This window comes from Chelonoidis abingdonii, chromosome 10 (genome assembly GCF_003597395.2).
Source record: "Chelonoidis abingdonii isolate Lonesome George chromosome 10, CheloAbing_2.0, whole genome shotgun sequence".
Classification (NCBI taxonomy): domain Eukaryota; kingdom Metazoa; phylum Chordata; order Testudines; family Testudinidae; genus Chelonoidis; species Chelonoidis abingdonii.
In genome coordinates, this window is record NC_133778.1 from 18,079,009 (window position 1) to 18,106,682 (window position 27,674).

Sequence of the window (27,674 nt, forward strand, 5' to 3'; positions counted from 1 at the left end):
TCCTTGCTTTAGGGTCTAAAATTAACTAGCAAGCAAGCCTGGCAGATAGAAATTATAAATACATTAGAAATCTCTACAGCCTCTTTTACCCACCAGAGATTGCTGTGATTTCCAGGAAAATCTGACATACAACAGCAAAGCAGAAAACATAACATTAGGTGGGAAAGATATAGACACGGAAATAGTTAAAAAAAATAAAAAGAATTGCACACTTAAAAAACCCATACACTTCTCAAGCAATGGTATTTTCTAACTTACATAACACAACTGTTTGCTTTTTTCCCCTTTATCTTTATTGTTTAAAAAAAATTGGGGAGATGAAGAAGGAGAATTACATTTGAGTTCTGATCCTAAATATGATGGACAGGTTCGTACATTTATTTAGAAATTCTCGCCTTCATGCCCATACATACAGTGAATTTAGAGCTCAGGATCTTTCTAAATAGGGTTTCACCAAGGTCAGCATGGTTGGCAGCTCTGGGAACCACTAATTAGCAATGTTATCTCTTTAATAAACCTGGGATGGATTTGATAGCATTCCATCACTAATTTTCCCCCTTACATAATTGCTCAAGCAAAAAGGAAAATTAAAACAAAAATAGATTAGCTCAGCACACTTCATTGCGGCTCTGCATCAGGAGTACATGCACAGGAAGCAGTGGCTAGCAGCTGCAGAAAGACAGAGAGGGTCACAACACAGCAACTAACCTATTCCAGGGCCTCCGATCGGGCTGCAGGCAACACACACACTTTGCTCAACAAGGACTAAGTGATAACAAGGAAACAAGAGGAAAAGTATGAGAAAACATACCAAAGTGGATTGCAAAAGGAGATGGTGCTAACAGGGAAAAGCGAAGTTCTTCAAGAAAGAAAACAAGAAAGGCCATTTGTTTTCTTCAGAGAAAACAGAATGAGACAAAGGCAGGAAGTGCTGTCCTTCCTTTATCCTGCAGCGCTCTCACTGAAAAGACAAATATATGCATCAGTCGATAAGGGAAAAGAGATGGCCTTCTTTGAGAGGAAACAAGTATGTATCTCTACATTAATGGACTCCTCCTCTGAATATTTAGGGTGGAAAGGAATATGGTTTCACATTCAAGGTTTCTCAAAGCACTGCTATTTGACAGTAGTACACTGGTTTAGTAAATTAATGTGAAATCTGTTAAACAGCTTAAGAACAGTTCACACATATTAGAATGTTTGCCAAGAAAGCAAGGTTCTCCCCTATCAGCCCTGAGACCTACTATAGAATTTTCCCTTCAGCACATATAACCGCCACACAATTTGCCACAATTGGTATGCCCAATTTAGGAGATGCCCAGTACTGAACAACGGATGTTTTAGAGGCACTGTCAGCATTGTGTAGGCAAGCTTCAGAGCCTGTCACCAACCAGTGTCATTAGTCCATTACTTTCACAAGCAATGAAATTCACCATATACACTCAAACTTAAAACAAAACCCTAAGCATAAAAAAAAGAGTACTTTATTTTCAGCCATGCTCAATCTCATCCTCGCATAATTCATTTACAGTATTCCCTTGTGAATTATGCCTATGATGTCACTTCTGGGATGAAAATCAAATTCCAAAGAACTGTATTAAATAATGAGTAAAATTAAATATAAATACTTCTCCAAGACCAGCCTTAAATAATAGCCCTTCACTGGCTTCTCATCCAGCGGCAGTTTACTTGTATTTCTTAGGTCAATTTTTAAACACAGAGAACTAGTCTGATGGGGCATAGTAGAAAGAACATTACCAGCTCTCGAGGCAGAAAGGCTTCCTCCTGCCGAGCCACGATCAGAGAGACAGTCTCCCCTTGCCTAGTGCTTCTCAACATAGCCACTAGTTCTTCTTGGGTCCTGCCAGTGACATCTCTGCCGTTCACCTAATGGACGTAATTAGGAAACAAACAAACAAACAATAACTCTGACTAACAAGTGCTGTCTTTGATTTTCTAAACTGGGAGAGGTATGGTTCAGTGGTCTGAGAACCAAGAAATGTTGACTTTTAAGGGTTGTCTGCATGGTCCTGTAGCACTGACCACAGGACCGTGAGTTGCTGCACGCACTGAATTGTTGAGCTGTGACTGCCCTGTGTAGACCCTGCTAGTGGGAACTACAAAGTACCTAGCTTGCATTGATGTAGTCTTCTGGGACTACATTACTGCAAATTAGACACCTGTGAGTTCATGCTAGCAAGGTTTATATAGGGCAGTTACAGAGCAACACTTCAGTGCGTGATGAAATTCACACCCCTGTAATCTGCGCTGCAGAGCCATGCACCCAAGCTCTTAATTTGGTTGCCACCGCGAGTTTCCTCTCAGGCCTGCACAAATCACTTATCCTCTTTGCTAGTTTTCACCATCTGTTAATGGGGATTTATAATACCTACCTGGCAGGGTTTTGTAAAGATTAATCAGTTTGAAAAGCTTTTTGAAAATGAAAACCACTAAACAAGAGGTAAGTAATATTGTTTACATTAGCGCTCTTTGAGGTTAGCAAGTAAAAATAGCCCCATAGATAATGAGTTCATAAGTCATACAAGCATGAACATTTAAAACCGAGAAAATACAATGCAACTGATTTAAAATATGCATTAGAAAAACATTCACAGTGAATACACAGATTCTTGAATATTATTTCAGTTGATGTATCTACTTTCAAAATCAGGCAGCCATTTTATCAGCTCTCCCTTGTTTGAATGCCTTGCAAGACTATTTTCATAGGCACCTGATTCTGAACTGTATATTTAAGTCAACAAGCAGTATGAAAGCATGGTACTTTTAAAAAAACCAAACAACACACAATATGGGGAAATATGGAGTTTAAATTAGGAACATGCCATGCTATGTTGGTCACTAGTAATTATAGAAAATACGAATATATATAAAACATATATTTTAAAAGTCAATAAACAATCTTTAGTGGTGAGAAAGGAACGGATGTTTGATATTCCCAGTTCTGCTAACCTCCAGTATTCGGTCTCCTGACTGCAAACGACCATCTTTGACCGCTGCCCCCTTTGGCAAAATATTCTTCACAAAAATAGGACCAGGGCCATGGATTGAAGAGTCTCTGGTAACCACAGTGAAACCAAGTCCTTCAGGACCTAGCGTACAGATAGAGAAGGCTCATTGTAAATTTCAACAAGAAAATGATATTAATTAAAATAATGGAAGAGTAAAATTTAAAAACATAGGTATCAAGAGCAAGCATTTAGATTAGATTTCAATGAAAGCTGCTTCAGCCATTGAGCATGATTTCATGGAAGACCAGAAGAGTAAGTATTTCGCCACTGTCAGAAGAGACAGGTTCAGACCCTGCTTTTAATATGCATGAACTAAAATAGTTTTGAATTACCCATGTTCCAATCAGAAACTAAATGGAGGGCTCACTCTAAATATAACGTCTCTTTCCCAGGTAGTTTTGGGACTGCTTTAGATATTAATCCTTTAGAGTCAAATCATCTCATAAAATAGTTTGCGCATAGTGGTGTAAAGCAAAGAAAATTATGGTAAAAAAATTAGGCAAAGCAGCACAAATACAGGAAGAGGGATTGACTGACACCATATTGTGTGCCTATAATCAATGACATGATTGTTACCCAAAATATGCTCAAAATTAAATTAAAGGCAGAAATATGGTGACAGTGATGAAGAGCACAAAAACTTTATACCATTCAAAGGGTATGGAAAACTGTACTTAAGTCTTAGTAATGCGGAATGACTCGATATTATCTTAAGCAGAAATCTATGCACACTTAGGTTTTCATCGGTCTTGCAACGGTCTGGGAGATTGAAGTTATCAAAGCCAGCCCTGCATATTGGCTTTAAAGACACTGCTTCACATGATATCTCACAAGTTACAGACAACTTCAGAGAACTTGGAAGAGTGCTGAAGGAGCCATGTCCAAGTGATTTTTCTTGAGATCCTTTCTGTCCCAAGAGTGAAGGAAGACAGAAAGGAGGAGATTCTGGCAGAGAACTGTTGAGTAAGTAGTGTAAGGTAGCAGGTTTTAATCGTGAGGAACACTGACCTCTCTCTTATGGAGAGAGTGGTTGTACAGATTGGATAGCCTCCATTTTAACAGAAGGCGAACCAAGCTTCTAGGGAACAGCAGGATGTTTAACAACAAAAGGAGTGAGTGAAGCGCGGGAACGACGAACAAATGAACATTTATTTAGCGCAAAATCAAGATGCCACGAAACAAATTAATCAAGGCACCAAGAGAAGAAAAATTTTAATTGCCTGTGCATCAACTCTAGGAGTGTGGGTAACAAACAAGCAATTAAAATTGCTCATTTATGAGGATAAATTCAACCTTGTTGATATTATTGAAACATGATGGAAAAATTTGTATGATCGGAATGTCAACATCTCTGGTTATAACCTATTTAAGGAAGGATCAAGTGTGCAAAAAGGAATGAGTAGTAGCACTCTGTGTCATGATGGGATTGCCTATTTCCAAGCCACTGACAACTTTGGAAGCAAATAATCTTGAATGCTTATGGATCAATGTTTTAACAGTTAAAGCACAAGACTGGTGCTAATGCATGTCTGCTCCAGACCACCAAATCAAGAGAGAAGACGACGACTGTCTCCTTAAGCACCCATCTGTAATATATAGTGAAAACTCAACATGAGTGATTTCAAATTTGGGTGACATATACTAGAGTTCTCATGCTGCCAGTATTAGAACATCCTTGCAATTTCTAAAAGTCATATATGACTATTTCCTAACACAAAAAGTGTGGCAGCTATAACAAGGGAATTCTATATTGAACCTCAGCTTGACAGCTAAAGAAGAATACATCACAGAACTAAAAATTAGTGGTAGCTTAATTCAAGTGATCATGACTATTTTACATTTGTTATGTGTAAACAGAATTTAGAAGAGCCAATGTTGCAAAGCAGAAAACAATTATGAACCAAATCAGCTGGGAGAAAAATTTAAATAAAAATATGAATGATAATTGGGAACTGTTTCAGAACATTTTACTCGATGCCCAAAAAGCCACAAATCGAGAAAGCAGGCTATGACAGTTTAAAAATAAAAAATAAACCTCAGCCTGGTTCAAAAGGGAAGCAAAAAAGAAGCAATATAAACAGAACAAAAACAACCCCATTTATAATAAACGTAAAAAACGAGGCACTGATAACAATAAATAGAAGTTATTTGCTAGGAATTGTTGAAAATTGATAAGGGATGCAAAAGGACACAAGCAGAAATACATGGCCAGCAGAGAGACTGCATGATAAGAAAGAGGGTTTTGTGTTTTTTTGAAAACATCACAAATAAAAGAAATCTTAACAATGACATTAGTCCATTATTGGATGGAAATGGTAGACTTGTCAGTAATAATAACGAAAAGACAGAAGTGTTAAACAAAATTTCTGTTTTGTACTTGAAAAAGCCAGATGATGTATTCCTATCATACGATCATGGAACACTTTCCATTTCAACAATAATTACACAGAATGTTAAACAGCAGCTAAAGTTACACACCTTTAAATCAGCAGTTTCAAAAGAGCTGACCAAAGAACTCTCTTGAGCGTTAACTGCTTATGTTTAGTAAGACTTGTAACACTGGAGATGTTCTAGAGGACCAGAAAAAGATAACCTCTTACCAATATTTAAAGAGAGTAAATAGGATGACTTGAGTAACTGTAGGCCTGCCAGCCTGACAGTAATCCCAGGTAAAATAATAGAATGGCTGATGCGGGACTTGAATAATAAAGAATTAATGTTTTTATAATACCAACTAACATGGGTTTATGGAAAATAAAACTTGTCAAACCAAGTTAATATCATTTTTTGATGAGATAATAGGTTTGCTTGATAAATACACTTAGACTTCTGTAAGGCATTTGGCTTGGTATCACGTTACATTTTGATTAAAAAATAGAATACTAAAAAAATAACATGGAACATATTAAATGGATTAAAAACTAGCATACTGATAGCGAAATATAATTGTAAATAGGGAATCAACATCAAAAGGGTGTGTTTCCAGTAAGGTCCTGCAGGGATTGGTTCTTGTCTCTAAGCTATTTAATATTTTTGTCAATGCTCTGAAAGAAAACATAAAACCACTACTGATAAAGTTTGCACATGACACAGAGTGTGGGACTGGTAAATAATGAAGGTGATAGATTTGGACTGCTTAGCAAAGTAAGTGAAGGCAAATTTCAATACAGCCAAATATAAGGTCATACCATCTAGGAACAAAGAACAGAGGCCTTACTTACCGGATGGGGACTCGATCCTGCGAAGCAATGATTGTGAAAAGGACTTAGGGGGTCATGATATATAAACCGAGGGATATCAAGTAGGAAAAGGGAGTTAATATTATCTCTGTATTGGGCATTAGTGCAACCACTACTGGAACATTCTGTCCAGTTGCAGTATCCACATTTCAAAAAAGGATGTTAAATTGGAGGAAATTCAGAGAAAAGTTGAAAGACTGATTAAAAGACTGGAAAACACGCCTTACAGTCAGGGTCGGCTCCAAGGCTTTTGCCGCTCCAAGCAGCCAAAAAAAGCCGCGATTGCGATCTGCGGCAATTCAGCGGGAGGTCTTTCACTCCGAGAGGGAGTGAGGGACCCTCCGCCGAATACCTGAACATGCCGCCTCACTCCGGAGTGGGGGCCTCAAGCACCTGCTTGCTAAGCTGGTGCCTGGAGCCGCCCTGCTTACAGTGAGATACTCAAGCTTATCAAAGAGAAAGTTAAGGGATGACCTGATCACAGCCCATAAGTATCTACACTGGCAGAATAAAGAATTATTCAGTTAAACAAATGAAGGGATAACAAGAGCCAATGGCTGGGAGATGGAGCTAGACAAATTCAAACTAGAAATAAGGTGCTGATTGTAACAGTGAGAACAATTAAACATTAAAACAATTTATCAAGGGTTGTGGGAGATTCTCGATCACTGGACATTTTAAAATCAAGACGTGATGTCTTTATAAAAGATGTGCTCTAACTACTGGACTTGATCCAGGCATTCATAACAGGAACTCCTCTGGCCTATGTTACTTATCATGAACCACTTATTAGGTCAGACCAAATGATCATAATGGTCCTTTCTGGCTTCAAAATCCATGAATTACAGGGAAATGCCTGAAAGCTCCACTCCAATTAATCTGTGGGGCTGCACTGCACGTTCTCAGATTTAATTGCTGCATCCCATGTACTTGCTCTACTTTATCATTCTTTTAAACTATCCCCCTTGCACACTCTATACAGTTTCTTCTTCACTTCAGATTATGTGGCCTCTGGATCTTCTAACTACAAAGCCATGGAAATTTTGTATTTGTTTTTCCTGTTCTGCTCATTTTTCCTAAGTGCAGAATGCAACAGCATCATCTTATTTGAATTTCCTCCCCCAATGATGTCACACCAGCATGTAAAAACAAAACAGGGTAGAAAAATGTGGCAAGAGTCCCCAGTGATGTATTCGGAACACTGTGTTATCTTTTACTAAAATATCAATAACTAAACTGTTTAAACACTCAGCTGGCCCCGTGCCACTAGTTCAGTTAAAAGTTAAGGTACTAATACAAAGAAGATGTAATTGTTACATTACATCTCTGCTCATTGTTTATCCTTTACCTTTCTTAAGGTCTATCTTTATTCTCTTTGCATTTTTCTTGTTGCTGAAGCCCATCAGAGGAGACAGTGATGGCGAAGATGGTTTCTTACCCAACCTTGGGAGATTGGGGCTTTTAGCATGTTGTAGTGTTGCCTGCAGATCTGTCTCCAGGCTGTTCATTCCAGAGAGGTCTAGTGTTTTCACAGTTGGTTTCGTAAGAACAGGAGGTGGAACCTTTGTTTTTGGAACTCCTTCATCATTTGCGAGCAAACAAAGGGGAGCAATGACAGACTTTTCATATTGTTCACGATTATATGGAGGAACCACTTCCAAGAAGACACTTGGAGATTTCATTGCCTGACGGAAGATATCCTGAGCCCTTTAAAGAAAGGCATGAAAACAGATACATCAAAACCAGAAAATCTGTGTGTCACAGGGTTTGGGGAGTAATGCAGACCAGTAAAGGGTTGAGTCACAGCCTGCCTACCAGCTTGAGTGCCTTACAATGCTTTTCTGCTGCAGCTTCCAGACTGGGCCACTCACAGTCAGCCTATCAGCATGCAAGTCACACCCTGGTTCAGCAGCTCTGACCTTAGCTGCCTGTCTTCAACCTCACACCGACTTCCACCAGCCTCAGTTACTACTTGCAAGGTGACCCCAACACATTTTCAGTCCCAAATTTTCCCAAAACCATGTATTCTGCAAAGTCCTGCCCTCTCCAGGACAGTTCAGAGAAACAATAAGGTTTGTTGTTCCTCTAAAGACACAAAAGCACATCACAGCTTATTAACTTAACTGGGGTAAATATACCCTTCCCTACAAACACACAACTGAGCTGGTTTAGAGTGAAAACGAACCCATTTTATTAACAACTGGACATAGGTTAAGTGATACCAATTTGAAGGAATAAAGCTAGACAAGGCTACATACAAACAAAAGTGAAAACATGAACATAAGTCTAAAACTTAATCTAGAAAGTTATAGGTTTTGTTCTAGATGGTTTCCCTCATCAGTCTTTCTCCTTTCCAACCCTGGTTGACATTCCCTCAGGACCTTCCACAGAAGACAAAGCACTGGCTTCCCTTGTCTTCCTAAGTGTCAACTATATTCAGTTTCCAGAGACTTCAACCCCTCCATGGTTGAAGAACCCATACTTCTCATCTTGCAAGAGCTCTGGCCTCTGATCTCTGTCTAGTGAGGGATGACAAAGACGGCTTCTATTTTTGCTTAAATCTTGTAAAGTTCAATGCTTTTGTTTCAAGGGGCATGATGAACGCATGCTGTTTTTCCCTTCCTTTGGACTTCCCATTCCCCTGTACATTAAGGGGGTTTCCACTGTTTTCATTCCACCATACTTAATATACATAGGAGACAGGTAAATAGCTGCTTTCTCTCCTGTCTGAGAGGGAACCTGTTTCTCCCTGTTTGGCCATAGACTTTAAAGCATAGTATCATTAAATATCCATATTTCATCATATAGTGTTAATCCATACATTTCACAATAATATTAACCACCAGTTTGTCACTTCAGAAAAGACCTGAAGAAAAGATAAGACCTCACTCTGTATACTTTTATAATACAATAGTATTGCATAAATCAGTTGATTCAGTTGCTTGTCACTTCATGTTCAGCTGCCCCAGTCATTACAGACCAGTAAAACTTTAAAGTGGGTCCTTCTGAGGGCTACCCCCTCCCTACAACATAAAGTTTATTCAAGCTGTGAGTAAGGTGACATGGAATCTGGTGGTGAAGAAAGCTCCATACTCTTTCCCCCCTATTTGTTAGCCTAATAACTCTAATATGTAAAAATGGATCTTCATTGTCTTTGCCTGAAAACCAGGCTGATCAGATAATCAAATATACATTTCTTTGTCTAAAGCAGACCTGTTTACCCAGTCCCCCTGAAATAGTTCATAGAATCGGAAGCCTGGAAGAAGCCTCAGGAGGTCATCTAGTTCAGTCCCCTGCACTCAAGGCAGGGCTAAGCATTATCTAGACCATCCCTGATAGGTGTTTGTCTACCCTGCTCTTAAAAATCTCCAATGACGCAGATTTCACAACTTCCCTAGGCAATTTATTCCAGTGCTTGACCACACTGACAGTTAGGAAGTTTTTCCTAATGTCTAAACTCAATCGCCCTTGCTGCAATTTACGCCTGTTGCTTCTTGTCCTATCCTGAGAAATTAAAGAGAATAATTTTTCTTCCTCCTCCTTGTAACAACTTTTTATGTACTTGGAAACGGTTATCATGTCCCCTCAGTATTCTCTTCTTCAGACTTAACAAACCCAATCTTTTCAATCTTCCCTCATAAGTCATGTTTTCTAGACCTTTAATCATTTTTGTTGCTCTTCTCTGGACTTTCTCCAATTTCTCCACATCTTTCCTGAAATGCGGCGCCCAGAACAGGACACAGTACTCCAGCTGAGGCCTAATCAGTGTGGACTAGAGTGGAAGAATTACTTCGTATCTTGCTTACAACACTCCTGCTAATACATCCCAGAATGACGTTCGCTTTTTTTGCAACAGTGTTACACTGTTAACTCGTGTTTAGCTTACGAACCACTATGACACTCAGATCCCTTTCTGCAGTACTCCTTCCTAGGCAATCATTTCCCATTTTGTGTGTGCAACTGACTGTTCCTTCCTAAGTGGAATATACTGCATTTGTCCTTACTGAATTTCATCCTATTTACTTCAAACCATTTCTCCAGTTCGTGCAGTCCATTTTGAATTTTAATCTTATTCTCCAAAGCACTTGCAGCTCCTTCCAGCTTGGTATTGTCCTCTATGCCATTATCTAAATCACTGATGAAGATATTTAATAGAACCAGACCCAGAACTGATCCCTGCAGAACTCCATTTGATATGCCCTTCCAGCTCGATTATGAACCACTGATAACAGTTTTCCAATCAGTTATGCATCCACATTATAGTAGCTCCATCTAGGTTGTATTTCCCTAGTTTATCAGATGGTCATGTGAGAGAGTATAAAAAAAACTTACAAAAGTCAAGATATACCACATCTACTGCTTCCCCACATCCTCGAGGCTTGTTACTCTGTCAAAGAAAGCTATTAGGTTGGTTTGACACGATTTGTTCTTGACAAATTCATGCTGTTACTTACCACCTTATTATCTTCTATGTTTCTGCAAACTGATTGCTTAATTATTTGTTCCATTATCTTTCCAGGCACTGAGCTTAAACTGACTGGTCTGTAATTTCCCGGGTTGTGCTTATTCCCCTTTTTATAGATTGGCACTATATTTGCCCTTTTCCAGTCCTCTGGAATCTCACCCATCTTCCATGATTTTTAGAAGATAATCATTAATGGTTCAGATATCTCCTCAGTCAGCTTCTTGAGTATTCTAGGATATATTTCATTAGGCCTGGTGACCTGAAAACATCTAAATTGTCTTAAGTAATTTTTAACTTGTTCTTTCTTTATTTTCCTCTATGATACTACCTCATCTTCATTTGCATTCATTAAGTTAGATGTCCAATTGCTACTAAACTTTTTGATGAAAACTGACAAAAAATCATTTAGCACTTCTACCATTTCCACATTTTCTGTTATTATTTCTGCCTCCAGCCTCCCGCTTTACTGAGTAACGGCAAACCCTGTCCTTGGTCTTCCCTCTTGCTGCTAATGTATTTGTAGAATGTTTTCTTTTTACCTTTTATGTCGCTAGCTAGTTTAATCTTGTTTTCTGCCTTGGCCTTTCTAATTCTGTCCCTACATACTTGCGTTGCCCAGTTTAAACACACTTTAATTCCAGTGTATATTCAAAAGTCTTAATACACACCATGTGCATACATCACACAATATTAATAATCAGAGAGTTATCAGTTTTCAAATGGTACCTCAAAGTCATATTTTGTTCAAAGATTACTACAATAGTGTTTACAGTCTGAATACAGGGTGCTTAGGGGTCACACTGTACAATATTTCTACATGTCTTGCTGAATACTTGGAAATTGTTTACAGCTATGAATTTATTCTACCAACAGAAAACAGAAATAACTATACATTTCAAAGTAAAGCAATCCTCTTTCAAAAGTCAACAGCAAACATGCAGTAAGATTTGCAACATCACAGTTATTTTCCTATGCTTTGAATAAGAATTGGGATTTGTGAAGCTGGCAAGATCTCTGGGCTGCTAGGAATGCTGCCCACTTGCAAACTCCTAAGTTGGAGTCAACACAAGGAAGACAGTTCTTGGGTGAGGAGGAGTAGGAAGCAAGACTCTAAAGGAGAACGCTGACTAAAACAGTTATCTCACAACTGGAGAGGAACTGTAGTGGGAAAGATGATGGGGCGCAGCATTTCTCCAGCAGCGTTCTCCAGAGACCTGGAAGAGGAAAGTGCATAGCTGCTTCCAAAACAAATATGGAAGAGCAGAACTCTGTAGCAGCAGCACAGCTCCGGGCATGGAGATGCCAAAAACAAAAACAACAACAAACCCACAAATTGGCCCTGAGTAGAAGAAATGTTCTATTCTTGCTACATGTAAAAGAAGAGCAGACTATCTCATTAACAAAAACATACTACTCCAAGCCAATGCTTGCAATTCAATAACAATCTTAGTACCAGGAGAAACTGATGATAGACAATTGCCCATTTTAAACAGCGTGGCCACATTTAAAAACTCGCCAATTTCCTTAGACAATCTTATGTCAGTATTTACAACATAGCCTATTATAATAAGGAAATAAAAGAAATACTAAAGTTAAGTTATTTAAGGCAGATTTGACGGTGCAATGCAGTTTTTAAAGCACAACCACTGTATATTTTACATATTTACTAATAAAAATCCCTTCACAATTTTTCAAAGACATGTTGAAAGGGATCTCTGGACCAAACTCTCTCTAGATTAATCTGGGCAGAAGAGTTTAAAAGTGCCCCAACTCTATTATACACACACAAGATAAAGCTCAAAAATGCTTTAACTACAGTAGTGAAAGAACTATGCCTCTCAGTCCATCAGGCATCAGAGTTGAAGGTTATGCCTGCTTCTGTACCATACATTGTTTATTTCAAAACAAACTTCTTTCTCATCCCTAAACCACTAGCTAATAGATATTGAAGAATGTAAAATCCTCACTTAATTTATCTCAGACCACTCCCCATTCTCAAATCATTGCACACAGCCACTTGACAATGCACTATATGGTGGCTTAAAAGCTCATTTTTAGGAGATGCATATTTTAAACATATCAGAGAGAGAGAGAAATAGGAGATCTCTCTCAAACTAAAAATAATGGTGAGAACACTAATAAATCTGTAGGAAACCTAGAAGCAGGACCTGAGGGGAAAATAACTGCCAGCCCCCTCCCGCCCCGGTTTTTTTTTTTTTTTTTTTTTTTTTTTTTTTTTTTTTAAAGAAAAATGTAATGGGCAGTGAAAGTCAAATTCTTTGAGCCCCCAAATGCATGCTTAAAGAAATAAAAGCCAAAGACTCAACCAAAAGAGGTGCTAAGATCTCCAGAATCCAGCAAAATATGAATTTAATAACACTAAATGAAAAAGGAGACTCGCGGTAGAGATGTACAAAACCATTATGAACATGAAACTACAACAAATTGCCTTCTAGTGAGGAAAAGCAACCTTTCAGAGCAGTATTCAAAAACTTCCATCTAAAATAGACAAACTGAAAAAGAACATGTAATCACTACAGTCTGTGCTAACTATTAAAGGACCCTTTGTAATCAGGAGGAGAAACCACGACCTTACCACTAATAACAGTCAAACTGATTACTCTTTCTGTATCAGTAGCCAACGCAACAAGTGATTTTAAACCCCTGTCATTTGACAGAGGCATCAAACTTTTGTACCCCTGATTCACTTCAGGTGATGGGGCCAGGAAGTAAAGACTATTATCTTACTCTTGTACGTTACATGGTGTCAGAAGAAAATTAAATCTTTAGCAAAAACTGAGCAAGTCTCAATCTCTCAGTTTAAAAGGGAAACTGACCGAGAACTGACAGTTACTGTAGTGCTTCCAAGTATTCCAGAAAGCAAGCAGTATTGTAGAGAAATCAGAGGGTGAAATTCTCCACATCGCTACAGGCCTAGAGGCATTCAAAATCTATAGTGTGTTCCAGAGGAGGCAGGAAGGGGACTGCAAACATCTACACAGTTATTCAAAAATTCAAAAAATAATTTGATCAACGCAAAAAATCACTTGAGAAAGATATATTTTATTTTCTTAACAGAACACTAGCTGCTAGGTAAGACCATTGGCCTTTACGTTACAACCCCATAACTTAAAATTCATTTGACAATTTAGGGATAAAATTATTTAGTGGTATAATTGATAACTAAATAAGTAAAAGGGATTGATTTTGCAAAAACTAGTCTGCAACAAATACCAACATTATTTAAATATAAAAGCTTTACATCAATTACTTATTGATCTATTACTAGCATATAACACCACTGCACCAAATACCAGTATGTGTACTTGTGTACAACAATGCTGGACCACATCTACAATCGTACTGCAACACATCTGCATACTTGTATTCTTACCTGTATAATACGTCACCAAAAATATCTACCTATGTAGTAGACTAAAAATAGCTATATGAAAATACAAATATAGGTTGATGGAGTTTTGTTATGTTTAACCTTACACATCACATTTCAATCTACTGTTTTTCTTGCCTAAATTTCCCTTTTCTCAAAATTTCCCTTCTCTGGCATGGACTAGAAATGCAGAAGCACTCAAATGTAGCATTAAAACTTTTTTCAGCATTTCAGTTTTATGGGACAAATGCCTTGATTCAGCAGTCCATAGCTATTCAGCAAAGCACTTAAGGTGGTCCTTAAAATTAAGCAAATGCCCAAGTCCCATTAACTACAATAGCACCTGAGTAGATACTTCTAGCTAAGCATGTGCTTAAACATGCTGAATAAGGATTTTTCTTAAGCATACACTTTGCTCATTTGAAGCTGAAGTGACCAGATTTTCCTAGCATCGTCTGTGAACATTTGGCAGGTGAGAGCAGGGGATGCATGGGGCCATGGAACTCTGTTATGATGTAGAAACTATTTTCCACTGCAGGGGGGAAAAGATTGACAAGTGTCAGAACCTAACCAATCACCAAAACAAAAAAGTGTACCATGGAATAGGTTTATCATCAGATATTCTGAACATGTACAAATCAGGGAAAAAGTGGGAGGGACCCCACAAAAACCTTAACTACTAGAGCATAAGATCAGCACTGTTTTTAATCAAACTACTGTAGATCTGCACATATTCATATGTAACACTGAAATTTTTCATTGAGCATAAACACGGAGCATTTGGCTTATGTTAAGCATCAACTCCCCAGAGCCCTCAACAGATTTTGCTGTCTGATGAGTATCACTCATGTCTTTTAATATAGGGATTAAAAATAAAAATAAATTACTATTTATTTTAAGCAAATATTTGTGACTATGAAATTTAAGGCTATTCATTTTAGAAAAAAATCTTCTTGAATGCACAGATTATCCAAAGTATTCTGTTACATAAGCCAGGTAGGGATGGACAATAACGTCAACAGATTTTAACTCAAAACTACAAAACTTACTACCCTATGCTTTTAATCTAAAGTTAGCCTTGCAACTTAGTTCAACTGCTATACACTTTGTGTTAGAAATCATTACTTTTTAACCATTTTTAGACACCTGAAAAGAGTTGTAGCACAAGAGATTCTCTCTTTCTTAACTATTTACAGAAACACCACACTCTCAGAAGTTGTGGGCACCACCAAAAATGCCATATGTTCAGTTTTGGATACATTAATATTAGAAAGTTATCAAAAAATTGGAAGGAAATAAAAGATAGGTAAAAAATGTAAGTGGGGGTGAAGGGACTGACTTTTAAAAATAAGTTATGCAAACTAAATCTACACAGTATTGTTTGGCTAAACAATTACTAGTAGGTGATAATGTAACTCCAATAACTTTCAGAAGTGTAAACACAAAGGAGGGAGAGGATTTATTTAGGATGTTCCAAAGGCATGCAATAAGGAGTAATAAAATACAAAAGCACTGAGCTAAGGAAAAATTTCCTAACACTGAATAGTATCTCATCGCAAGTAGTGTTCCATTGTCTGAATTCTTTAAAACTGGAATGGACAAAACAATTTAGAATACATCGTAGGAAGTTCTATTTCACTGACAGGTGAAGGTTTTTCCAATATTATAATTTCTACGATTTGAGTCTATGATGGGAACTATATATTACTGCATTTGGAAGTTTCATGAAAGAGAATTATGATGCTTTAGTTATATACATATTTGATGGTATTTTACTTGCAATATGCTACGTTAATCACCTCAATAAGTACAGCATTATAGAAAATTCTGGTGGTTAACAGAATCAATTAAGTAATTAAGTAGCACTCACTGTGCAAAGGTTTTATCTACAAGGTCCACATTGTTAATTTTCACAATACATTCATTTTCATGGAAAAGACCATCACGCCTGGACCTGCTGTTCTCCTCAATGCCACGGATAAAGAGTCCTAGAATCCTGAAAAGCAATAATAAAGCTGATGATTATTCCATATTAGATTTGTATACAAGACATTTATAATAATTACAAATAGATACTGGTCTCTACTGAGGAAGGAACAAAGTTCTCCTTACAGTCTACTAATCACATCAGATTAAGTCATTAGTCTAAAGGAGAGATTTCCAAAATTTATTTTCCATTAACGAACAAGGACTCCAAAAAGAATACAAAACCAGCCAGTATAATTTTAGTCTGCTGACACTGTTGGTAACTGTTCTTAACACTTCAAAAAGTTCTAACTGCATTAATCTGGGGTTGGAGAAAGGGAGGGGGGAACCAGCCCCATCTTTCCAGACAAAACGATAGGATAGAATTTATGCAGGATAGATACATGTTAACAAATAAGATGGAATCAATTACAAGGAAAAGGTTAAAGATAAGTGCAAAACAGTGATTCTAATTGTACTAGATCAAAATAAAGAGGCATCAGGATCGGCTTTAGGAAGTGTGGGGCCCAATTCGAACATTTTTGGTGGGGCCCTGGCAGGGATGACTAAAAAAAAAAAGTGTAAAAAAAAGCCTCTCATTTCTTCCATGTATTATTTACTTTCCATAACTATATAAATAATACAATTATATATTAGGTACATAGCATCATATATGCTGTTGATTGCTTATTATATGCGACCGCATTTCACATTGTTTTTTGTGGCCCCTGCCACTCCCTGGGTTTGTGCACTGTGTGGGTCCCAGCTGCTCCCTGCCCCCTTCATTGAAGAGGTTGCAGGTGTTTACTTCCCTGTGAACTTTGCAGTCTTGTTTTTGGCAAGCAGTGGGACATGGGGCTGGTTGGAGGCCGGGCAGGGGCTTGACTGGATGGTAGTGTTAGCCTGCAGGTAGGGCAGGGATGCAGTGATTGGCTTGGAGGGACAGGCAGGGGGTAGTTTGATGCTGGAGTGGGCCGATGGTGTGCATGGGCCGCGTGCGGGTCAGGGCTGTGTGCTGGTGGGTGGCTTTGTGCAGTGGCCAGGCTTGTGGCAGGGGCTGGCTGGAGATAGGGCAGGGGGTTTGGCAGGGGCTGGCTGTGGGCACGGGGTGCAGAGCTGGCTGCGGGCAGGGGGGAACAGGGCTGGTGCAGGCAGGGCAGGGGGTGCAGCAGAGGCAGCTGGAGCCCCGGCCCTTTAAATAGCCCCCAAGCCTCCCGCTATCCCAGGGCTCTGGGGGTTATTTAAAGGGCCCAGGGCTCCCCTGCTTCTACCCCGCCCCGGACCTTTTAAATAGCTGCGGGAGCCCTGGAGAATACATGGGGGCTGCGGTGCTCCGGCGGCTATTTAAAGGACGGGATGGCAGAGACAGCTGGAGCCCCGGCCCTTTAAATAGCCCCCAGAGCCCCCCGCTATTCCAGGGCTTTGGGGGCTATTTAAAGGGTCTGGAGCTCCAGCCGGGAGAGCGGGGCTGCAGGGCAGCTTGCTGTGCTCCAGCTGGGGCTCCAGCCGGGAGAGCGGGGCTCAGGGGCTTGCCGCCCTCCAGCCGGGGCCACGGGGCAGCTTGCCACGCTCCAGCAGGGTCTCCAGCCCGGAGAGTGGGGCTGCGGTGTGGCTTGCCGCACTCTGGCCGGGGCCACAGGGCAGCTTGCCGCGCTCCGGCCAGGGCTCCAGCTGGGAGAGTGGGGCTTGCCGCGCTCCAGCCGGGGCCGCGGAGCAGCTTGCAGCGCTCCGGCAGGGTCTCCAGCCGGGAGAGCGGGGCGGCTTGCCGCACTCCGGCCAGGGCTCCAGCTGGGACCGCAGGGCAACTTGCCGCGCTCCGGCAGGGTCTCCAGTGGGGAGAGCAGGGCTGCGGGGCAGCTGCGCTCCCGGCAGCACTTTGGTCAGGGGAGCAGGGCCTGGCCATGGAAGACCCCGGAGAATTTAAAAGGCGCCTAAGACGCGGGGCCCGATTCCCAGGAGTCGTCTGAATCGGCCTAAAGTCGGCTCTGAGAGGCATTGCTGCAAGGAATTGAAGCCCATTTCTGCTGACGAAGGGATGACATGCACAAAGAATAATCTCTTTCTAGTCAAGTCCAAAGAAACCAAGAAATTAGGCTAATCTTGCCTGTATTGAGGCCTAGGATTTCTTGAACCGCTCCAAACCACAGTGATCCAGGTGGAGGGGCAGTGTGCATTTGTTATTAAAATTTTGAAAAACCCTTGCCAGGAGATCTGGGTTGTATTCCTATGGACTTCCTATACATTGTTTCTCAAGTCAATTAAATCCCCACTGACCCACAGTTTCCTCATTTCCATGACAAATGAGATCAATATTAATTTCCTACCTCACAGGGGTATTGTGAGGTTTACTACATTAAGATTCGTAAAGTGTTTTCAGAAGCTCAAACAGAAAAAGTGTTGTAGAAGTGCAAAGTAAATTACATAAAGAAGAGTCAGACTTCTGCCTGAGAGATGCTGATGTCCTTCCCGCAGAATGCTAAGCCCTATGCTAAGCACTAAATCAGCAAATAGGAATGATTTCAGGTAGAAAACTGTACTTGCTTGAGACTGGATTAAAAACCTGGGGTGTCACCGAGACTAGTCTAACATTCCATGTAATTGAAGACTTTGTGTGTACACAGACCCGTTATAATCCTGCTTTTATGCATTAACCTACACATACCATAACACAGATGACATTTAGGATATGTCTACACTGCAATGTAAGATAAAGGACGAAGATAGGCTTGAGCCTGAGTTCGAACCCTGATCTACACACAGAATCGTGCTAATCCAGGGCCTGGACCCAGAGTCATAGGACCCCACAGGGGTGGTGGGTCCAAACCTGAGTCAAGTCAGACCCTGGGTCCAATCCCTATTGCTCTGCAGTATATATGAAGTCTTAGTAGATTTGAGCACTGGGAGATCCCACAATCTCATGGAACAACCCTCTCTTCCTTTGGACAATCAAATTTGGTGGAGATTGAAGTTTTTCCATGCTGCACCATAAACCAAGGACTAGAGCGGCCACATTTCGGGAGGGGGCTAGGAAATCTGGGATATGGTTGGTTGGATCTGAGTCTGCGTACTCCATCATGGACATTGGAGCCCCGAGTTACGCCTGGGATAGAAAATTTCCAATCTGCGGTTGACAATCAATGTAGATGCTCAAGAACTGGGTTCTCTAACCCAGGATCTACTGACTTGGGTTCCACTAACCCTAGGCTTAAATTATAGTGTAGCCATAGCCTTAGAGGCCCTTTTCATTGGTTTCACTCAGTAAAGTACCAATATATAATTTTCAACTTCACAGTTCCTTTACACCAGTACTATTCATCTGATTTGTATTTAAATCTACTAAGTAACAGAACAGCAAAAAGATATGAGTTTTGTTTATCTACAATTTTTTTTTTCCCCAAGTGTGCGTTTTCCACTAAGGAGCATTACTAGATTGGAATTTTGCATTGTAATAAATTTGTCAGGTAGAAGATCCCCTAATAACATTGTAGCGTATGAAAAAGTTTTTTATTTGAGGGCAGGCAAAATTTGACAATTTCCATGAATAGCAATAGAAACAGCAAATTAGCTGCAACCAAGGAGTTAAATATTACAATAATTTCAAATAATTACATTAAGATTCAATCTAGTAAAAATAAGGAAATTAAAGAAATTGAAAATTAAGTCTGTTGCTGTGATCTTAACTAATCCCACTGTGCCCGGAGTCAATAGCCACATAGAACTATAAGATCACTGACTGGCCTGATATTCTCCATATGTGCTGCATTATCTGGACACATGGGTTGAGTTAAATATACTATGACAGCCTAACCTCATTACTTTTATTGTATGAAGTCTCAACTTTAACATCACGTTAATGTGATTTTTAAATTTAATTTCTTTTCTTTTATGGTAAGTCTAAAGTGCAAAGGAAATGAAAGAAATTATTTCAACTAGTTATTGTTGCTCATTTGTATATTAAAGCCTTAGTGCCAAGTATTTTGCTTAAACTCATTCTGAAAAAAACAAACAGAACAGGATTACAATGAAACATTATTCCTACACGTTATTCACTGAAGATGAATACCTGTATTAGTGTAATATCAATACTATTCTTATTAGAAAATACCAGTTTATCTACAAACTGTTACAACAAAAATACCAGTCAAGGCGGATGGCCAACATGCTTGATAAAACCTGCCCTGTCAACAGAAATGGAAAACGCTTCTTTTCCTTCTTGTGTTTTGATGAATTATGAAATGTATTCACTAGTCCATGTTTGATTAAATAACAGGAACAAGTGGTTAAACCATTCTGGTATTTTACAAAAGACACCAGTACAATTCTGCCAAGTGTCATTAGAATTTCTCAAGACAACTGGGTAAACACTCAGCCTGTCTGTCAAAAAATAGCTTGCTGTAAGCCATGCTCCACAGCATTTGTAAACAAGAATATTAACATGCACAGAAAGTAGGCCAAAGTGCTCTGCTGGTTATTCAGTGAATTATTTTAAAGATACCCTAAGCAGTTAGAATTCAGCATCACAAGTATTGCAGTAATATTAAATTACTGATAATATTTTGCAATTTTATGGTGCCTTCCACCTGAGGATCTCAAAGAAGAATTAGCAAATTAAGCCTCACTATGCCCCTATAACATAAAGAAGTATTGCCTATATTTTAGAGATGGAGAAACAGAGTGACTTGCCCAAGGTTAAACAGGAAGTCTGTGATGGAGCCAATGATAGAACTCAGAACTCCTGACTTCCAATCCTTCCTCCTGAAATAAGGTGATGACATTTTTTCAAGCAGCAGATGGTCACCCTGCTTTTTGATTTGGCAACTAAAATATCCCAGTTGAATTTGGGTCCATCTAAAGTCTCAGATCCTGCTGAGAAAATATTCACAAACAATATACTACCTGAAAAGAAACAAATATCACTTTTTTCTCCTCACTTTAACATTCTGAGAATTGATAAGTTAAGAAACATTTATCTTCCTGATTAGACTGTGACCTTTTTTAAAAAGTTTGTAATTATAACTGGCCTAATAGCAGAAGCAACCATTTTACTATAAAGGATCTGAGACATTTATGACACCAGTAAATTATCCATCCCTGTCACAAGGTTCTCATACTGACAGCACTACAAATTAGCTCTTTGACAGAAACCTCATATGTCAAATTTCAGTCTAGAGAAAATTTTTACATCCGAGTTACATAACTTGGAAAATAGGGTGTTATAATGAACATGCTGACATATACTCAACTACAGTACATCAATATGAACTTTCCACTATGGTAGTGGATCTCAATAAACTTTGCTTAATAATTTACAATTAAAATAATCTTACCATGCAAAAGTAAAGTCCATAGTATAGTACATATTTTGTAAATGCTAAAGAACCTAATTTGAAAGGTGACTTGAAAAAAAAAATTAAGGAAGAACTGACAAGTGAGTCATTTTGACTTTTCTCTGTCTGCTCTGTTATTGAGCAATAAGGGGTCAGGGAGAAAAATCCAACTAGACAGAAAAACACCTTTCAAGAAGTACAATAATCTTAACTAGAGACCATGTTACCACGCGTTCATTCAGAAAAAAAAATGTAGAGATCCTTGAAAGTACAAACATTATGAACATATAACAGAAATGAGTCTTGTTCTCTGAATATATACACAGAACCAAATAGATGTCAGTGAAGGAATACAGTATATTGGGCTTCGTTATCCGCTGTTAAAAAACAAACAGTTTTAGCTCCCCCTGATGTTTTCACAGTAGAGATATTTTAAGAGAAATAAACACAACTGATGCCTTTTTCATTAACATATTTCTCTAAAATATGGAAAACATCTTACCTTCCACTCAGAGATGAAAAGAAGGGTACTACGTGTATCCCCAGAGGGCCACCTTCCCCAGAAATCTCTACTGTTCTTGTCACATCACTAAGAAAGAGGGAGCAAAAACACACATGAAGCGTACTAATGAACACATGAGAAATATCTATAAAAAAAACACATTACGACAGACAAGAAAGGCAGTCAAAGGAATTTAAGTGCAGAACTCAATAATGTACATAAGAGATATTGCAACTGGAAATGGCTGACATCTCTTTGACTTTGTGGATGAGAATTTATATGTTTTGAATGAGAAAGGAAGACATTACATTAGTTGTCTACATGGGGAAATTGACTGTATAACTATTGCAGAATGAGCTTTAGGTCCCCGTGTGAGCACTCTATTCTGGAATAAAAGTTGTTTTATTGCACGATAATTGTTGTTCCAGAATAAAGTGACTTATTCCAGAACAGAATATCCACACAGGGAACTACTGCAGAATAGCTTGACTGAAATAGCTATTTTGGTTAAATTTCCCTATGCAGACAATCCCTAAAATGCATACCATATTTTAAGGATATCAACCCAATACAAAAAACAGTCAAAATGTAATTACAACAAAGTGATCCATACACTCTGTCCTCAATTACATGCATGCAACCCTACTGACGCAGAATGAGCACCTCTGAAGACACAATTTGGCCCACTTAAATGGAAAATATTTCCTTCCTGAAAATTTTTGAGATCCTCTATGATGGTTCAGATGTGGGATATAGTACCTCCCTGTTAGCTGCTGGAAATGATGCTAATATTTTTTTTGCTGCTTTCTGGCTCAGTGAGAGTCACATGAAACTCACTTACACAATATCTTGAAACACATGGCTTCTCCATAGGCATTAAAATGTAAACGATACATCAGCAGTTGCTAATATGAAAAAAGAAAGCATTTGGATTGACATAAAATCTCAAGAAAAATAATCAGGTAGAAAAAATTTCCCACTCTCTTTGCCAGTCTGATTTCCATTTCCTTATGCCATCTAGAGTATAGGAACCTCCAAAAACTGTGTTGAAAAGAGCAGAAGGGAAGGCTCACCATCTAACAAAAGTCTGCTGGATATTTTTTCAACCTTAAGTAGATCCAAATTTAATCAGACTACAAGAAGTTACTTTAACCAATGGATGTTTATCCGCTGTATAGAGAAAGTGTGACGCTAAACCAAGGGGGCCACTCCACATATTGCCAAGAATGAGTTATCCACCTTCTTTGACCAGGAAGGGGACACTGATTGCAAGTGAGCGTTGACAGATTTAGGCACTTCTTTTCTCTTAATGAAGTAAATTTCCTGGTTAAGGTTCTTTATTCAATTGCATAATGACGACTTGGAAGCAACTTGATTTAGAAATTAGGCTGGTTTGCTAAAGATAATGTAGAAATGAAAAACTAATTAATGTAGCCTTGTCACATGATCTTTTGCAACTTTGTTTTTCAACACAGCTACTGCTAAAATATATTCTGTTTTAAAAAATGCATACTCTCTAAAAATGGAATAGAGAGCACTTAAAAAAAAAATCAATCCCAAAATAAATGTCTTCTATGAAATACCTTATCTTATGTGGAATTTTATTCCTATAGCAGTCACAAGCAATAGACTTTCAAAATGTCTGCTTTATTTTGCTACATATTTTCCTTCTTTTTCTTTACCTCACCTTCAAGATTTAGACAGGGAGGGATGGATTGTCAAAGTATTAGTATAAATTCATGTAGAATTTCTAGGTAATTAATAGACCAAATTTAACTGATGAAATTGTTCAGAAAAAATAAGGTCTGATCAGAACTACTGTCAAAAACTCCAATAAAAATTGCGTGTGTGTGGGAAAGTTTGGTTAATTTTTTTCAGTTCCATTCAGACTTTCCTCCAATTCCTGCTTTCAGATAGAAGTGGAATCACAAAAATACAAGATGACTACTTTTCTGTTATTCTAGACCTGTTCAGAACCAAAGTATACCAAGAAATTAAGCTGCTGACTCCTACAGACCCAAAAAAGACAACCACAAGAAATGAATTTGGTGTTTGATTTGTAGAGGAAAAATTAGCAAGAATTACAGCTTTCTCCAAGTAACTCCTATTTTGTTTAAGTTCTATGGGCTAAGGGTTGTCTTCCTGTTCTTTCTGTGCATTGTAGAGGAATATTGTGAGGGTAATCATGACAGATAGGGTCTGTCACCTTAAATTAATATATTCACCATTAAAAATTAGGCTCAAAGCCAATGAAAACATACACGTTTATTTTTAAGTCTAACATAAAAACGAACAGAAATGCAAGGTTTTTAAAACAGGAGATGGACAACTTGTATATTAATGTCATCATTCCACAAACACTTAAGCATGTGCTTAACAGTTACGCATGTGCTGAGTATTTGCAATATTGAGGCCTAAAACAGGAAGAGCACATTTCATATATGCACTAGGATAAAATACTTTAAACCTTTTTTAAACCAAAAAGTGATCACTGGTCCTTATCTAATTGAATTTTTACTCCCAGATAAACAGTTTGGTTAGGAGAAAGTTAAAGATGAGAAGATATTGCTCTTTAGAACAACATTAATAGACTGTTATGACCAAATTCTGCTTTTCGTTAGACCTGTGAAAATGCCACAGTGCAAGAACAGAAAATAGTTCTTTATAGGTTTAAAAATCCTGAAGAGCAGACACTCAAGAAATTTGCAATTAAACTTCCAACATCTTCCCTATATAGATGTGCACCCTGTACCCACAGTCTGGAGTAGCTAGCTGTCACTTAGAGCAGTGTTTTTCAAATCGTGGGTCGTGGTATGGGTCGCAGCATGTAAGGCACTGAGTTGCCTTGCTCTGGTCAGCACGCCGACCAGGACATTAAAAATCCCATCAGCGGTGCTGCCCAGCTAAGGCAGGCTAGTGCCTACCTGTTCTGATACCACGCTGTGCCCCGGAAGTGGCCAGCAGTGGGTCCAGCTGCTAGGCTTCTAGACGGGGGCCACAGGGCTCCACGCACTGCCCCTGCCCTGAGCACCAGCCAATGGGAGTTGGGGGCGGGGGCAGTGCCTGCGGGCAAAAGTTGTGTAAAACTGCTTGCACACCTCTGCCTAGGTTGCTGTTGCTGGCCGCTTCTGGGGCGCAGCGCGGTCCGTGGTGCAAGGACAGGTGGGCGTCCTGCCTCTGCAGCACGGCTGTGCCGCTGACCGGGAGCCGACGGAGGTAAGTCTGCACCCCAACTCCACGCCCCAAGCCACTGTCCCAGCCCTGAGCCCCTGCCTCAATCCCAGAACCCCTCATCCCTGACCCCACCCCAGAGCCTACACCACCAACCTAGAGCCCCTCCTGCCTCCTAACCCCTGCCCAGAGCCCCCTCCCACACCCAACCCCTCATTCCCACTCCCACCCTGCAGCCCTCACCCTCCAACCTTCCGCACCATCCCTGAGCCCCTTCCATACCCTAAACCCCCCCATCTCCAGATGGGTCACGGGCATCAACAATTTTCTTCAACAGGGTCCCCAGAAAAAAAAGTTTGAAAATCACTGCCTTCGAGTATATGAATTACAACAGTGTACTCTTCCAGACGTCCAGTCAGCCCATGGTGGATAGAAGGGATCTCTGAGTACTTTAAAGACGGGTGCTTACAGCCTTCAGATTCATGCCCTTGATTGAAAAGGGATCACAATTTTGTCAACAAGCAGTACATAAGCTGATCTGAGGGGGGAAAAAAAGATGCAATAAGTGTATCTCTGCCCCTTCAGATTATGTCATATCACTTGGTGAATAACCTGAGGGAAGGTAGAGAGCAGTAGTTAGAAATTTTGCTGAAATAGCTTTTGGAGCTTATGATCACATGAACGAGCCCCAAATTTCAGGCCTCAGAAATTAATGAATTCCACAGGCACAGCTACATATAGCAGACTGTGGGGCTCACAACAATTACAAGGTCTGCTGACAATGTGCTCACAGGCCTTATAAATTCTTGACAGCTGAAGTTTAAAAATTCAGAGAGAAAAAAAGGTTTTCCCACAAAACAAGAACCCAGGAGTGGATCCACAGGAGAGGGTCTTTATAGACTCTGTGCCACCCAGTGTACACAGAAGGGTGAAGGCTCGGAAAACGGGTAAGCAAGCACTACCATCTCAGTGGAGCCAGGGGGAACACATCCTCACAAAAGATTTGTGATGTTTGATTGCTTTGCCTTGACCATGTTTTAAACCCATCCTACATATCTTGAGCATTTTAAAATATTTGTAATTGAAAGAGCAGGTCTGGCCCAGTAAGTCAGAACAGCAACAAATGGGAACTTTGGTGTATGGAACGTGCATCTGTGTGCTGCCTTTCTAGATTCCATAGCACCAGGCCTGTTACCATCCTTATCCTTTCAACATCATTTCTACACAAAAAAGTACAGATTATTTTGCATGTTATGAGAATTTAACAAGCACTTTTTTAGACGTTCATTTGAATCAAACCTGCCAGCCTTTCAAGGTTCGCCTCTCACCATCATATTTAAATTATCCTAAATATGTGCTTGTGTGTCTCTGAGTCTACTGTGCTAAATCTACTACAGTGGTCTATACTAAAAAGAGAATATCTGCCTGATGCTACCATACTGTGGTAGCTGAGACCAGAGTCTGGCATACCACAGACCAAAAGTGCTATTATCATTTACTATTTAAATTCTTCATTGCTCAATGTTTATTGATCTCTGCCAGATCCTTTGCAGTCCATCACATTGGTCAAGATGGGCTTCCAAGCACACTGCTAAAAATGCTGATAAGTATTGTTTAAAAAAATGTAGCAGCATGCATGCCCCATAGTTTCTCTGAAACACCAAGGGCAAAATTTCCCAAGTTAAGGCCTAATCTTAGGTGCTTAAGTGCATAGCCTGATCTTCAGAGTTACTGTGTACCTACAGTGCCTTTGTAGCCAGATACCCGAATCTCCTCCCCAGCATTAACCCACCCAAAAATACTATAGTAGGAATTAATGTTTTGTGAAATTTAAAATGGGAAAATTAACCTGATGAGCTCTTAAGCTAAGGCATTCTACACAAACTTTTCAGAAAAACACAGACAACTGATCTGGACTGCTGTATGGGATTTGTTCAGAGACAACTAATGAAGCCTGTTCTTTTTGACTTTCATCAAGTAACGTGAGGACACATTCCTTGACGGAATTGCCTTTCTGCTGGAGAGTATGATGGATTGGACCCATATTGAGCTGTTTGCCTCAGGACATGATGGGGAAGTATCCCCAATCTCAGCTGAAAGAAGCCTCCCTCCAGACCGAGGACAGGAGAAAAATCATCTTGTTCAACTGTATGTGAGATTGTGTGTAACACAACAAGCAGCAACAAACTGAATAAATAAGGTAAAAGTCAAATACCCAACATGCTATTTACTTATTCCTTTGGCTCTGGTACGGTTACAGCTTTGTTCAGGCTGTGTGCCAAATAATTCTTAGTACAGGCAAACTTGGTGAGGCAGCATTTCTTGGGCTGATAACTATAAATTCCATGAAAATTTGTAGAAGGAAAAAAATGCAGATTATGAAATTGCTGCCTCTGGAACTGAATTCTCCAGAACAAGTAGGAATGCAGAGTTGCAATCCTGAGCACACCCCGTGGAGGCTACAGTGACCACAGATAAATGAGAAGCAAAGGAAACGTTTACTCCCAAATACAGGGAGGTTAAATGTACTTACTGAACTGTGCTTTTCATCCCTTGTTTGTATTACAAAAGCATATCCAGCCATA

The 27,674-nt window shown here is 39.5% G+C and overlaps 1 protein-coding gene across 2 annotated transcripts in view; it reads right to left on the bottom strand.

The window, feature by feature from the left end:
* Positions 1-27,674, bottom strand: part of PARD3B (par-3 family cell polarity regulator beta) — a 725,193-nt gene that overhangs the window by 342,630 nt on the left and 354,889 nt on the right. For both annotated transcript variants that reach the window (XM_075069989.1, XM_075069988.1), the window contains exons 6-10: positions 21,919-22,005; positions 15,995-16,120; positions 7,617-7,975; positions 2,971-3,110; positions 1,759-1,887 (exon numbers count right to left, since the gene is read on the bottom strand). In XM_075069989.1, coding sequence (XP_074926090.1) covers positions 1,759-1,887; positions 2,971-3,110; positions 7,617-7,975; positions 15,995-16,120; positions 21,919-22,005 — 841 coding nt within the window. The remainder of the gene's footprint in view (positions 1-1,758; positions 1,888-2,970; positions 3,111-7,616; positions 7,976-15,994; positions 16,121-21,918; positions 22,006-27,674) is intronic.